We start from the raw sequence: 13,628 nt of genomic DNA, 5'->3' as shown, positions 1-13,628 counted from the left end.
AGCTGCCTGTTTGGACCTTGAAACCTTTTGTTTCTCTACAAGAGTTCTCACTACTGGAGGGAGTGAATTTTAAAATTCTTCCAGGAGAATCAGTTCTCTAAGGTTCTCATACGTGGCTTCTATCTTTAGTGCCCGTATCCAACAATCAAAATTAATTTGCTTTACTATCTCAAATTCTACATAAGTCTGCCCAGCAAATTTGCGGAGGTTCCAAAGCTTCTGTCTATAAGCTTCAGGGACTAACTCAAACGCAGTAAAAATAACCTTTTTTGCCCTCTCATAATCTGCAGAAACCATTTCATTTGTTGGGCTATCTTTTCAAGTGAAATGAAAAATGCCTCTAGGTCCCTTTCCTCAAACTTAGGGAGAGCTTGTATAAATTTAAACAGCTTTTCGCTGTGTCCTGGGCTGGATTCAGATTCTTCCTGACCCGAATTTTCCCTGGAGTCAAGACCACCCGTTTGTCTTAGTTCCATCTTTCTTAATGCAAATTCCCTTTTTTCACTGTCTATTTGAAATTCAAGCCTAAGTTTTTCCAATTCTATTTCTTTTTCTTTTTCCTGCTGAAGCTTAAGTTTTTCCAATTCTATTGCTGTTTCTCTTTCTTTTTCCTGTTGGAGCCTGAGTTTTTCTAATTCCTGTTCCTGCTCAAGTTTTTTCAGCTGTTATTGAATTTTAGCTAATTCAATGGCACTACCCTCTGATTTACTGTCTTCTTCTAATTTCAAATGTTGGGCTATTACATCAATTATTTCTGCTTTTTTTTTTATCTCCGAATTTCAATTCTAACCCCAATTGTGCTGCCAAATCCTTTAATTTAACCTTGGCTAAATTTTCCATATCTCTGAGGAATATTTCCTCCTTCCCCAGAAAAGTTTCAGCAACTGCTACAGACATTCTGGTGGTGTAGACTTTACCCTATTACACAAGAAACCTGGTTCTTTTATTTTCCTTTTTCAATTATTATTACACCACTTACAATTAAATGTTATCTGCATTGGGTTTAATCCCAACAAGAGTCCCCAATTAACATGTTATGACCGAGGCAGGAGGAGTGCACTGTTAATTCAGTCCCACATCTCACTTTCCGAAACAGCCAATTAGATACTCTATTTGTCCCCCAGAATAAAGTACACCAACCAGGTTTCTTTAATAAACAACAAAATTATCTGTTTATTATAAAACCAAGTCTTAAGCAATAATTATGTAAATATAAATGTGAATCAAAATATTAAAGCCCGTACTGTTATCCTAGCCATCATGCACATACATCCAAAAACCAGTTAATTAGGTAAAAAAGGATTTTTGTTTGCAGTTGTTTCAAAAGAATAAAAGGAATTTTTAAAAAACTTTTACTGAAAAGATATAGAAGGAAGTCCTTTGGTTTGGCGAGGTGTCCCAGAGTTGAATATTTGGATGCCACTCAGAGTCTTTCCAGACTAGGTTGGTGAACAGTCTGTTTTGAGTAGGCATTCAAGGAAATTCAACTGCAGAAACTTCACAGAGGACTTCCATCAGGAGTGCCGCAACAGGTGTCAGTTCTCACACATATTCGATGCAAAAGTCCTTTTTTTAAAGATGCAAGATTTCTGCAGGCATTCAGTGTTTCTTAAAAGTGCAGGAGGCAACTGTAGAACTTCATAAAAGCTTTTGCTTTTACAAAGCAAGGATTCTTTAAAGAGAGATAATAGCTTTCTGTTTTTTCTTCTGAACTCCTGGCAGGTCCATCTCAAATTCCAATTGCCTGCTTTTGTCCAAAACCCACTGGCTTTTAAAGTTCACAATGAAAGTAAAATTTTCCAGAAACAAGTCACATGGCAATTATAAATCACTCCTTTGTCACTTGCTTGTAAACATCTGTCCCTTTAGGTCAGAAAACAACTCCCCTCTTGGGTTCTTTGTAAACAGGTGTTTTCCAGTTAACTGGTTACATTCCTGTTTGGCCCTCTAGCTTCGAGTGTCCCTCCACTGCCCTTAATTGGACAGAGAATCTCCATGACAATTAAAGGGGCATCCCAGTCAAAATCCCAATGAGTGACTGTTTCTCCTTGAAGTGAGTTTCAGACCCGGAAACAGTCCGAACTTCTGGTTTCCATCCCTGGAGGGAAAATCTAGCCAACTGTGTCTGGTCCAGCTGAAAAAGAGCTATCCAGCCAAATCCCACTTTCCAGCTGCTGGTCTGTAGCCCTGTAAATTACAGCACTTCAAGTACATATTCATTTACTTTTTAAAAGTGATGAGGGTTTCTGCCTCTACCACACTTTCAGGCAGTGAGTTCCAGAGTCTCACCAACCTCTGAGTAAAACAATTTCTCCTCAACTTCCCTCTAGTCCTTCTACCAATGACTTTAGGTCCCTCAAAATTTTATAAACCTCAAATTAAATCTCCCCTTAGCCTCGTGTGTTCCAAAGAAAACAACTCCAATCTTTCCTCATAGTTACAATTCTCCATTCCAGCACATCCTCGTAAATCTACCCTGTATCCTCTCCAGGACAATCACATCCTTCCTGTAATGCATTGACCAAACTGCACGTAGTACTCTAGTTGTAGTCTAACTAGTATTTTATACAGTTCTAGCATAACCTCTTTGCTCTTTTACTCTATGCCTCTGTAACCACCCTAGCTACATGACCTGCTACCATTAGGGATGTGTGGACATACACTCCAAGGTCCCTCTCTTCCTCTACACTTCTCAATATCCTGGCACTTATTGTGCATTCTTTTGCCTTGTTTGCCCTCCCCAAATGCACTACCTCACACTTTTCTGGATTGAATTCAATTTGCCCGTTTTCTGCCCACCTGATCATTGATGTAAATATAATTAAGTCCTTTTGCGGCAGAGGCATGTTAACATTAGGTCACCCTCCACTTATTCACAGTGACAGATACTATTTGTGAAAATAAATATTATCTCTTCACCTCACTCTTGTCATTTTAATGGGCCTTCTATTTCTCTAACAAAATATAAGTTCCAACTTGGTGACCTTCACATCTCTGCAATACCATGATCAATATTAATTTGAAAATGAGCTATTTCCTTTCTCCCATTTACATTCTTATCCCCATTCTCATTGGGTGTCCTTGCACCACTTCTGAGCAGTTAGGCAGACAACCTGCCCCATTCTCTCTCAGAGTTTCTCAGTGCTATTAGGAGATGTACAAGTGTAGGAATATGTAGGTTAATATGGAATTGTGGATTCGGGACAAGCCGAGAAGTGAGGCATGATTTTTTAATTAATTTCGTCAATGTCAGATTCTGATGTATAGGGAAAGTGGAAAGAAAATGCCAAGCTGTTGTAAGAACTTGTATCAGGGAATATTCTGACCTTTGACTAATTGGAATCTTGGATAAGCAATTTTGTCTGCTGACCTGTATGAATAGAGACAATAGCAAAGATAAGGAAAATGTGCTGTGTTAACCATGTTAACTAACAGTGTGGACTTTGGATCTCCCGCTTAATGGTAAATCAATCAGGTTGGCTAAAACTAAGTTTTACCTAATTTGGCACAAGGCTAGACCCAAAAAGGGTATAAGAAGAGTCTTGAGACCCTTGGCGCACACTTCAAGAAGAGAAGACTAGACTCAGGTCAAGAAACAGCGCCACACCAACTGGGCTTCTGCAGTCCGGGGTTCAAGATCTGAACAGCCGTTTCCTATCGTCTTTGGTAAGTATAAGCATTTTGGTGTCTGTGTGTTTAATACTTAATAAACTTATCTGATAATTGAACGAAACACCCATACCTGTATTGGGTCTGTGTGCAGTCACAAATTGGAGTCCACAAAGTGTGTTGTAACGACCTTATACAAGAATCATCTGGGTTACTTGGTGTCAGATTACTACCAACCTTTCCATGGGAAATCTTATATGATCACAGCAGTGAAACAGGCCATTTGGTCCCTGATCTTTATGTTGGTGTTTTCCCCTGCATAAGTTACCTAATCTCTCTCCTGAGTGCTCCCCATGCTCTTCAATATTCCTCTTTTGCAAGCAAATATCTAATTCCGTTTTAAAAGGGTTTATGGACACTGCTTCAACAATAGTTTGAGAGAAAGAATTAAACCCTTTAAAGATTTCTTTCTAACCTTCTTTATCTTAAATTTCCAACTGATAAGGGCATTCAGCCATCATAGTGGTTGATAATATTACATAGAACTTACAGCACAGAAACAGACCATTCGGCCCAACTGGTCCATGCTGATGTTCATGCTCCACGTGCTTCTCTCATCCAAGTTAGCTTAACTCCATCAGCACACCTTTCTAGCCCTTTCTATCTCATGTACTTATCTAGCTTCCCCTTAAAGGCATCTACACTATTCGCCTCAACCACTCCATGTTGTAGTGAGTTTCACAGTCTCACCACTCTCTGCGTAAAGAAGCTTCTCCTGAATTCCTTATTGGAATAAGTGAAATATAGCAGAAAATGTTTTTTTTTGTAACATCAAGGTTGAAATTATTCTTCCCCAGTATAAAGTCCCCTGCACCATGTAGTCACCTCCTAGAAAGAATAGCAGAGGCATATTTCTGCATACCACCATTGCCATTCTGTCAGCTGCCTCTAACCATGTTCCCAGATGAATTTAGCAGAGACTGGAGACTCATCATGTGAGACACACACCAGAGTGTTATTATTCACTGACGTAAGCTACTAAGGTGCCAACTCACTGTTCCTCCTTGCTGCTTTAACACATTAAATATATCTCATACATTCATACAGAATTAACCAATAGCTCCAATGGATGCTTTACCTTGCTAATTCCCCACATCACATGGGTTCTCTGTGGATCAGGAAGCCTGAAAAATAATGCCATACAACCATAAATTCTGAATAGTTAAAAGTAAACAAAAAATATAGCAACACAAATATACTAAACAGCACAAAATAAAATTTAGGAATTATACAGCTTAAATTTGTTGAACTTTCAAGCAACAAAGATAAAAACTATCTATGATTACTGTAAATGCAATTATTCCCAATCCCATATGAACAGTAGGCAAAATACCACTGTTAAAACAGAATGACTGTTCAGGCAGCACACTATGCTACAAAGTGCTCTACCTGCAAGTGCACCAATGTAATGGCATAGTCTCAGTTTACATAAAAGAACAGTTGACATAGGCCTAGATTCAGCATAATATAATCAGATATAATTGTAATTAAGAATGAATGATTGCATTACTTTTAGGTGGTTTTGTTACATCTGCTAGTTTTGCTCCACCAAAGAGTGATTTTCAAAAGGTATTGACAAGAAGAAAAACAAACTTGGCAAATTAGGTACTTGAAACAGGCAAGTCAGCAAATGTGCTGTTGATGAAGGGGCAGTCTAGTTACTTTGGGCGAAGGTTCTTTAACGTGGCTTCGGGTAACTTTGCAAGCTAATGGTCCAGTGAATGGAATGGTCCTATTTGAAAAGGCAGCAGAGAGCTCTGTGTTTTTGCCTCTATAAACTCCAGCAGTATACCTGCGCACACTTAAGGGCCTTGAGCCTGGGCTCTAGTAACCTGCATCTAAACTCTCTAATTGTGGATAAGGGGGAGTGTGACTCTACTGAGGCAGAATGTGCACTCTACATCAGAAAAATGGAAATTCTACTTGTAGATTGCTCAGTAGCTTAGTCTCGAGTCTCTAAAATAATAATAATGGGTTTCTGTACATATCAAATTCTACATGATAAATTTAAGCATTCAAGTACAATGCATAGTTTCAAAGCAGCAAAGTAATTATCACATTTGCAACATTTAATGTAAAACATAAGACTCACTTGTCAAAACTGAGGACACTTTCGAATGAGCTCATGTCACCAAATACCGATAGCATGTACACTTCATCCACAATTACATGCAATTTGTATCTACAACACCAGGAAAAAATAAAAATTGTATTTAATCAAGTTGCACAAAAATATCAATCAGTTCAAAGAAGGGTTTTAATTTTTATATCCAAGAGAGCTAGACTACTTGCTTATAAATGATGCAGGGACTCTGTTGAGCATTGAGCTTTGGGCAGGAACCAGCACAGCACCAACCAGAAATCAGCATTACTTAAAGGACAGATCTTCCAAGATTTCCTGCTCTGAAGTGTAAGAACATCCTAAATGTAACTTGTGCCTTGGCTAAGTATTCACAAGTTACTTCAATGCTACATTTACAAAGCATATAGACGTAGGTCTTGACTTTGTGCATTACCATAAACCATAATAGCAAGCCGGCAGCCTGTTCCCAAGACAGAAACTTCAATAAAAACAAAAATATGGAGAGTAGTTGCACAGAGTGATCGTAAAAGGAAAGCATCATAAATAGAGTGCAGAAGATGGAAACTTGGTGAGAGTGGAAATTCTTACTTAAGTATTGGTGAGTAGATTTCAAACTGAAATTTAGTTTAACATTTTGAATTTAACTTAGAACTTTAAAAACTGTAGAAGGAACGACAGGTTAGTCAACAGAAACTGCCTGTCAGTGACAGTTAACTCTCAATCAACTGTAGATGATTGCCTGAATAGGTTCTAATTACTGTGAGTAGGAAGCAGAGTCAGCACTTGTAACTTGGGTGTGTCTCAAGAGGTGTATAAAAGTAAACAGTATCTGTTAGTGCACAGAGTGGTCGTAAAAGGAGTACATCATAAATGGTGTGCAAATGTTGGGAATTTGTAGTGAGGGGAACTCGTGCAGAGAGGGAAAGAGGTGCTACCTTTTGCCTCAAACACTTGTAGTGGCTCATGTAAGTTTGAGGCAATAAGTATTTAACATTTTTGTCCAATGTTTTCGTGTTTAATGCAAGTTATTGTGTAGAAAAAGAAAAGAAAATTTACAACAAACTAAAAAGTAAATATAAGTAATATAAATAATCTAGACTAAGATATGTTAGAACAGGTTGTGTGTCTGGACTGCAGGATGTGGGAGTTTGTGCAAAGCAAGACTGTTCTGAGCCAATGCATCTACAGTAGATGTCTCCATCTTGACGCTGTCTGGCTCAGAGTCACTGAGCTGGAGTATGAGTTGGGAAACACTCAGACACATAATGGAGGAGGAGCAGTTTCTGGACAATTTGCTTCAGACTTCAGTCACACCTCGTAGAGGGTTGCAGGTTCAAAATGGGGTTGGTGAGAATGATAGTGTGCAGAGTAAGGGGAACCCAGATGAGATAGAGAATGAGGATCTGCAGAAACTGGTCCTTTCCAACAGGTACAATGTACTTGCTACCTGTGAGGATAAGGATAAAGAATATTGGAAGGACAGCCAAAATGTAGACCATGGCACCTTGGCACAGGAGGCTGCCCAAGGAGGGGATGGGGAGCAGTGGTGGAAGGAGGAGGAGGAAGAGGAAGGGAAGCTTAATGTGGTAGTTGTAGGGGATTCCATAATTAGGGGGACAGATGGCAACGTTTGTAAGTAGGATCAAGATCCCACTTGGTATGTTGTCTACCTGGTGCCAGGATGAAGGTAATTTCAAACCGGGTTGAAAGTATATTGGAAAGAGATTGGGAGGATCTAGTCGTTTTGATTCACGTGGGACCAATAACATAGGGAAGAGTAGGCAAGAGGTCCTGCTTGGAGAGTACCAGGAGCTAGAAGCTAAATTGCAGAACAGGACCTCAGGGTTATATAACCTCTGGATTATTACCTGAACCACATGTAAATTGGTATAGGGGTAAGCAGATTAGGGAGGTGAACATATGGCTGAAAGAGTGGTGTGGGAAAGAGGAGTTCATTTCATGGAACACTGGCACCAGTACTGGGACATCTGAACTGGGCTGGGTCCGGGGTCCAAGTGGAAAGGATAAATAGGGCGGTCACAAGGACTTTAAACGAGTAAGTGCGTGGGAGGACTCGGATGGAAAAGGTAGCATAAATCATAGTTCTGAAACTATGAAAGGGATGAAAGTAGTGAAAGAGTTAGAAATTGGGCTTTAGGCACTACAGGTAAGGGAAAAGCTAAAAGATGCAAAGTAATTAAACTAGGAGAGAGAAAAAATAAATATGTGAATAAAACATTTGTGCACAGAGACAGGTTAGGGTGTGTGACCCTGTCATGCTAGGCCCCCACCTGCCAAGAATGAAGCACATCAATTTTGTCATGAACATTTATTTTAAACTGTTACTGGAGTGAGGGGAGGAATTGTTGAACAGATCACCCGTGGCTAGAAAAGACACTTACATATTAACAGACAGTGTTTGGAAGGACAAAGCAGCCATTCCCTGACATTCAACCCACAATGGACTTTTGATCACCAGACTTTGAAGGTGGGGGAGCTCGCATTCCAGGTGGACTGCTCAGATGGCCGAATACACAAATGGACATGGTCAAACCAGCTAGTCATATGACTAACCTGTTGGGCAACCTGAGCTTTTTGAATTTGTACAAACAGTTTGGGCAAAAAGCTATTTGCTCCTGGACTGAGAAGATCTCACTCCTGTCTGGTCCCATCTCTTTCTCACAAGCCTCTGAATCCACTGAAGACACATGAATCCCAAGAGAGATAAGTCTCCTATAGCAAACAAGGTTTAAGAAGAATACTGGGCCCCAACGAAAAGAAAGATTTACCTACAATCAAGGACTCTACAGTGAGCTCGAAGAACTGTAACAACAGCTCTTCAGATATTGCCTCAAACCTTTCCACTTTATTTTTCTTCTGCACTTTTCTGTCTCTATTTGCATCTATGTATTGCGTATGCATGCTAGTATGGGGCGCAGGGTGTATCTGTAGGCATTAACTGAATTAGAGTTTAAGTTTAAGAAATTTCAACTTTTAAACTAATTTAAACCTAAGCAAGCCTGTTTGTGCTGGTTTCATTGCCTCATAATTTGAAAGTGGTGAACAAGGATTCACCAAGGGGGAGCTAAAAACATGGTGTGTTTAAAATTAAACCCTGTTACAGTAAGACCAGGTGAAGGCTGAAAGGGACCCCTAGACCTCTTTCTCACCTGGTCGTAACAGAACCAAATAAGCATTCTTCATAAAAACGCATGGAGTATGAGGAACAAATTGAATAAATTACAGGCAGAAATTAAACTTGAAGGGTATGACCTGGTAACTATTACTGGGACATGGCTACAAGATGGTCAGGACTGGGAACTAAATATACCAAGTTATAAGGCCTCGAGGAAAATTAGGGAAAATGGTCAAGGGAGAGGAGTCAATTTCGTGATTAAGCTTGACATTACTTCAATTTAGAAGAGAGGATATAACAAGAGGTAGGTATGCTGTGGAGACTTTATGGGTACAATTAATGAATAGAAAAAGGATTTAAGACTGTAGTGAGAGTTTTCTATAGGTAGCTGTGAAGTGATAAATTGTATAAATGCAGAGATTAAACGAGTGTGTAGCAAAGGCAGACTGCTTTTAATGGGGGATTTTAACTTTCATATAGATTGGGATAAGCAGACCATTACACATCAGAAAGACACTGAATTTCTTGAGTATGTCTGGAATAGCTTTCTGTCTCAATATATCTGAGAACCAACAAGTGGGCATGCCATATTAAAGTTAGCAACTCGTAATGAACTATATTTGGTTAACAGCTTAACTGTGCGTGAACATTTATCTAAAAGTGATCATAATATGATTGAATTCAAGGCAGCATTTGCAAGACAGAAATGCGAAACAGCTTCTAAGATTCTAAATTAAGGCAGGCTTCAATGTGATGAGCCAAAGACCCATCCACAGTAAACTGAGCAAATCTGGAATGGGTAAAAAGACGGAAGTGGGAGGAAGAATTTAATGTGATACAGAACCAATTTATGCCTCGAAGGGGCAAGAGCTCTACTTTCCATGGACAACTAAAGACATAAGGGACAACATTAAACTAAAAGAAAAAGCATACAAAAATGCAAAAACTGGCACAGATCCTGGTGAATGAGAAAGATACAAAGATCAGCAAAGGGTGACAAAACAGATACTAAGAGCTGCAAAAAGGGAGTATGAAAAGGAACTTGCAAGATATATCTAAGCCAACATACAAAATGCTAACAATTACATTGGGGAAAAAAACAGTGGTCTGGAGCAATGTGGGCCCCTTGAAAACTGATAATGATGATAATGTCAACAAAAATAAGGAAATGGCGGACATGCTGAATAATTACTTTGCGTCAGTATTTATAGTAGAGGAAGAGGGCAGCATGTTGGATTCCCATTGAAAGTAATATTAAATCAGGAACAAGGACTTAGCAAAATTAATGTAAGCAAAATAACATGAAGAAAATAATAGCACGAGAGTGATGAATCCCCAGGACCAGATGGTTTCCATCGCAGAGTTTTAAAGAAAGTGGGTAAGAACATTGTAGATGCTCTAACCATAATCTTCCAAGGTTCTCTCAATTCGAGTACCATTCCTTTGGAAGGGAAAATGCACATGTCATTCCACTATTTAAGAAAAGTGAGAGAGGAAAACCAGGGAACTATAGACCAGTTAGACCAACATCAGGAAATTGCTAGAGTCTGTAATTAAGGATAGGGTGAATTAACACCTTGAAACACCTAATCAGAGAGAGTCAGCAAGATTTGTAAAGGGTACGATGAATCTGATTGAATTTTTTGAAGAGTTGACTAAAGTAGTAGACAGGGAATGTCTGTGGATGTTATTTATATGGACTTCCAGAAGGCATTTGAGACAAGACTGTTAGCCAAAGTTGAAGCTCATGTAGTTGAGGAAAAATTATTGGTTAGGAAATTGGCTGAGTGGCAGGAAACAGAATCGGGATAAGGGGCAGGTACTTTAATTGGCAGGATATGGCTTGTGGCACCCTGCAAAGATTTACGTTGGGCCTCAACCATTCACCGTATTCAGTAATGACTTAGATGATGGGATAGAAAGCCATGTATCCAAGTTTGCCAACAACACAAAGATAAGTGGCATTGTAAGCTGTATAGATGGAAGTGTAAAATTACAATGAGACATTGATAGATTAAGTGAGTTGGCAAAACTGTGGAAAATGGATTTAAATGTAGGCAAATGTGAGATCATCCACTTTGGATTAAAAATGAAAAGATAAAAACAGTGGCTGTCCAAAGAGACTTGGGGCCCAGGTACATCAATCATTAAACTGTTATAAACAGGTACAGAAATTAATTGAAAAGGCTAATGAAATGTTGGCCTTTATATCGAGAGGACTAGAATAGCAAGGGGGAGAAGACATTCTTCAGCTGTACAAAGCTCTGGTTAGACCATCTGGAGTACTGCAAGCAGTTCTGGACATCCCACCTTAGGAAGGATATATTTCCCTTAGAGGAAGTGCAGCACAGATTTACTAGAATGATAGCTGAACTCTAAGGTTAAATTATGATTACACAAATTAGGGTTGTATTTCCTGGAATTTAGAAGGTTAAGGGGTGACTTGATCAAAGTTTTCAAGATATTAAGGAGAACAGATAGGGTAGATAGAGAGAAACTACTTACACAGTTGGGGCATTCAGGACCAGGGGGCACAGTCTAAAAATTAGAGCTTCACCTTTCAGGAGTGAAATTAGGAAACACTTCTACGCACAGAGTGGTGGAATTTTGAATCCCTCTTCAGCAAATAGCAATTGATTTTAGATCAATTGGTAATTTTGAAAATGAGATCGTTGGTAACCAATGGTATTAAGGGGTATGGAGCAAAGGCAGGTATATGGAGTTAGGTTGCAGATTAGCCATGATCTCTGTGAATGGCGGAACAAGCTTGAGGGACTAAATGCCTTACTCCTGCTCCTATGTAATTTGCCACTAGGAACTGCACAAGAGTGGCTGGTGGGGCCAGGGAAGATAGAATGAGCTAATGTCCTTTACGGAAGGAAATCTGCCGTCCTTACCCAGACTGGTGTATATGTGACTTCAGACCCACAGCAATGTGGTTGACTCTTAACAGCCCTCTAAAATATCCTAGCAAACCACTCTGTTGTATCAAACTGCTACAAGAAAGTCTAATAAGAACAAAACCAGAGGGACCACCTAGCATTGATCCATCCACTGTACAACGACAAAGGCACATTCATCCGAGTTGACCTAGCCAAGTCCTCCTCACGAACATCTGGGGACTTGTGCCACGATTGGGAAAACTGTTCCATGGACAGGTCAAGCAACAGCCTGACATAGTCATGCTCACATGATCATACCTTTTAGAGAACTCCCCAGATTTCTCCTCACTATCCCTGGGTATGTCCTATCCCATTGGTAGGACAGACACACCAGAGGTGGTGAGGGAGTGGCTCAGGGAGTTCTCAACATTGACTCCAGATGCCATGAGGTCTCATGGCATCAGGTGAAACATGGGCAAGGAAACCTGCTGATTACCACCTACTGCCTTCCCTCAACTGAGAATTCAGTACTCCTCCATGTCGAACACCACAGAAACATAGAAAATAGGAGCAGGAGTAGGCCATTTGGCCCTTCGGGCCTGCTCTGCCATTCAAAAAAGATCATGGCTGATCGTCTAATTCAGTACCCGGTTCCCGCTATCTCCCCGTATCCCTTGATCCCTTTAGCCCTAAGAACTACATCTAACTCTTTCTTGAATATATTTAATGATTTGGCCTACACTGCCTTCTGCGGTAGAGAATTCCACAGGTTCACTACCCTGTGAGTGAAGAAATTTCTCATCTCAGTTCTAAATGGCATACCCCATATCCTGAGACTGTGACCCCTGGTTCTGGACTCCCCAGCCATCGGGAACATCCTCCCTGCATCTAGCCTGTCCAGTCCTGTTAGAATTTTATAGGTTTCTATGAGATCCCCTCATACTCTTCTAAACTCTAGTGAATATAGGCCTAGTCGACCCAATCTCTCCTCATACATCAATCCTGCCATCCCAGGAATCAGCCCAGTAAATCTTCTTTGCACTCCCTCCATGGCAAGAACATCCTTCTTCAGATAAGGAGACCAAAACTGCACACAATACTCCAGATGTGGTCTCACCAAGGCCTTCTATAACTGCAGTAAGACATCCTTGCTCCTGTACTCAAATCCTCTTGCAATGAAGGCCAACATACCATTCGCCTTTCTAACTGCTTGCTGCACCTGAATGCTTGCTTTCAGCAACTGGTGTACAAGGACACCCACGTCTCATTGCACCTCCCCCTTTCCCAATCTATCACCATTCAGATAATAATCTGCCTTTCTGTTTTTACAACCAAAGTAGATAACCTCACATTTATCCACATTAAACTGCATCTGCCATGCATTTGCCCACTCACCCAACTTGTTCAAATCACATTGGAGCCTCTTTGCATCCTCCTCACAGCTCACATTCCCCCCCCCAGCTTTGTGTCATCTGCAAACTTGGAAATGTTACATTTAGTTCCCTCATCCAAGTGTTACGACCGACCACTCCTGTCAAAGCTGCCAATCAAAATATACGTTGGTGGGACCAACGCACTGTTAATTCAATCCTGTCGCTCCACAGATTGGCTAACATATCATTTAAAACTTTCCAAATTCAAGAAAGACACAGCCGAATTGTACCATCTATTAACCCTCGAATGAGGCTAACCAAGCCAGGTGTCTTTAAATCAACAAATTAACTCTTTAATTCGAAGAACCAAATTCTTAAACACTATGATGATATAAACAACATTTAAAATAGAAAAAATGAGAGTCCTTGCAAATTTACAGTCCAATGTTGCTTGAAGTCCTCACAGAATGTTGCTTGAAGTCCTC

The 13,628-nt window shown here is 40.1% G+C and overlaps 1 protein-coding gene across 1 annotated transcript in view; it reads right to left on the bottom strand.

Moving 5' to 3' along the window:
• The window catches only part of LOC137376913 (uncharacterized), a 158,162-nt gene that overhangs the window by 25,634 nt on the left and 118,900 nt on the right, over positions 1-13,628 (bottom strand). The window contains exons 34-35 of the mRNA XM_068045868.1: positions 5,762-5,851; positions 4,748-4,793 (exon numbers count right to left, since the gene is read on the bottom strand). Coding sequence (XP_067901969.1) covers positions 4,748-4,793; positions 5,762-5,851 — 136 coding nt within the window. The remainder of the gene's footprint in view (positions 1-4,747; positions 4,794-5,761; positions 5,852-13,628) is intronic.

Source organism: Heterodontus francisci, chromosome 14 (assembly GCF_036365525.1).
Source record: "Heterodontus francisci isolate sHetFra1 chromosome 14, sHetFra1.hap1, whole genome shotgun sequence".
NCBI lineage: Eukaryota > Metazoa > Chordata > Chondrichthyes > Heterodontiformes > Heterodontidae > Heterodontus > Heterodontus francisci.
Note: the sequence above shows the minus strand (reverse complement) of the source record. Positions and strands in the feature narration are given on the sequence as shown.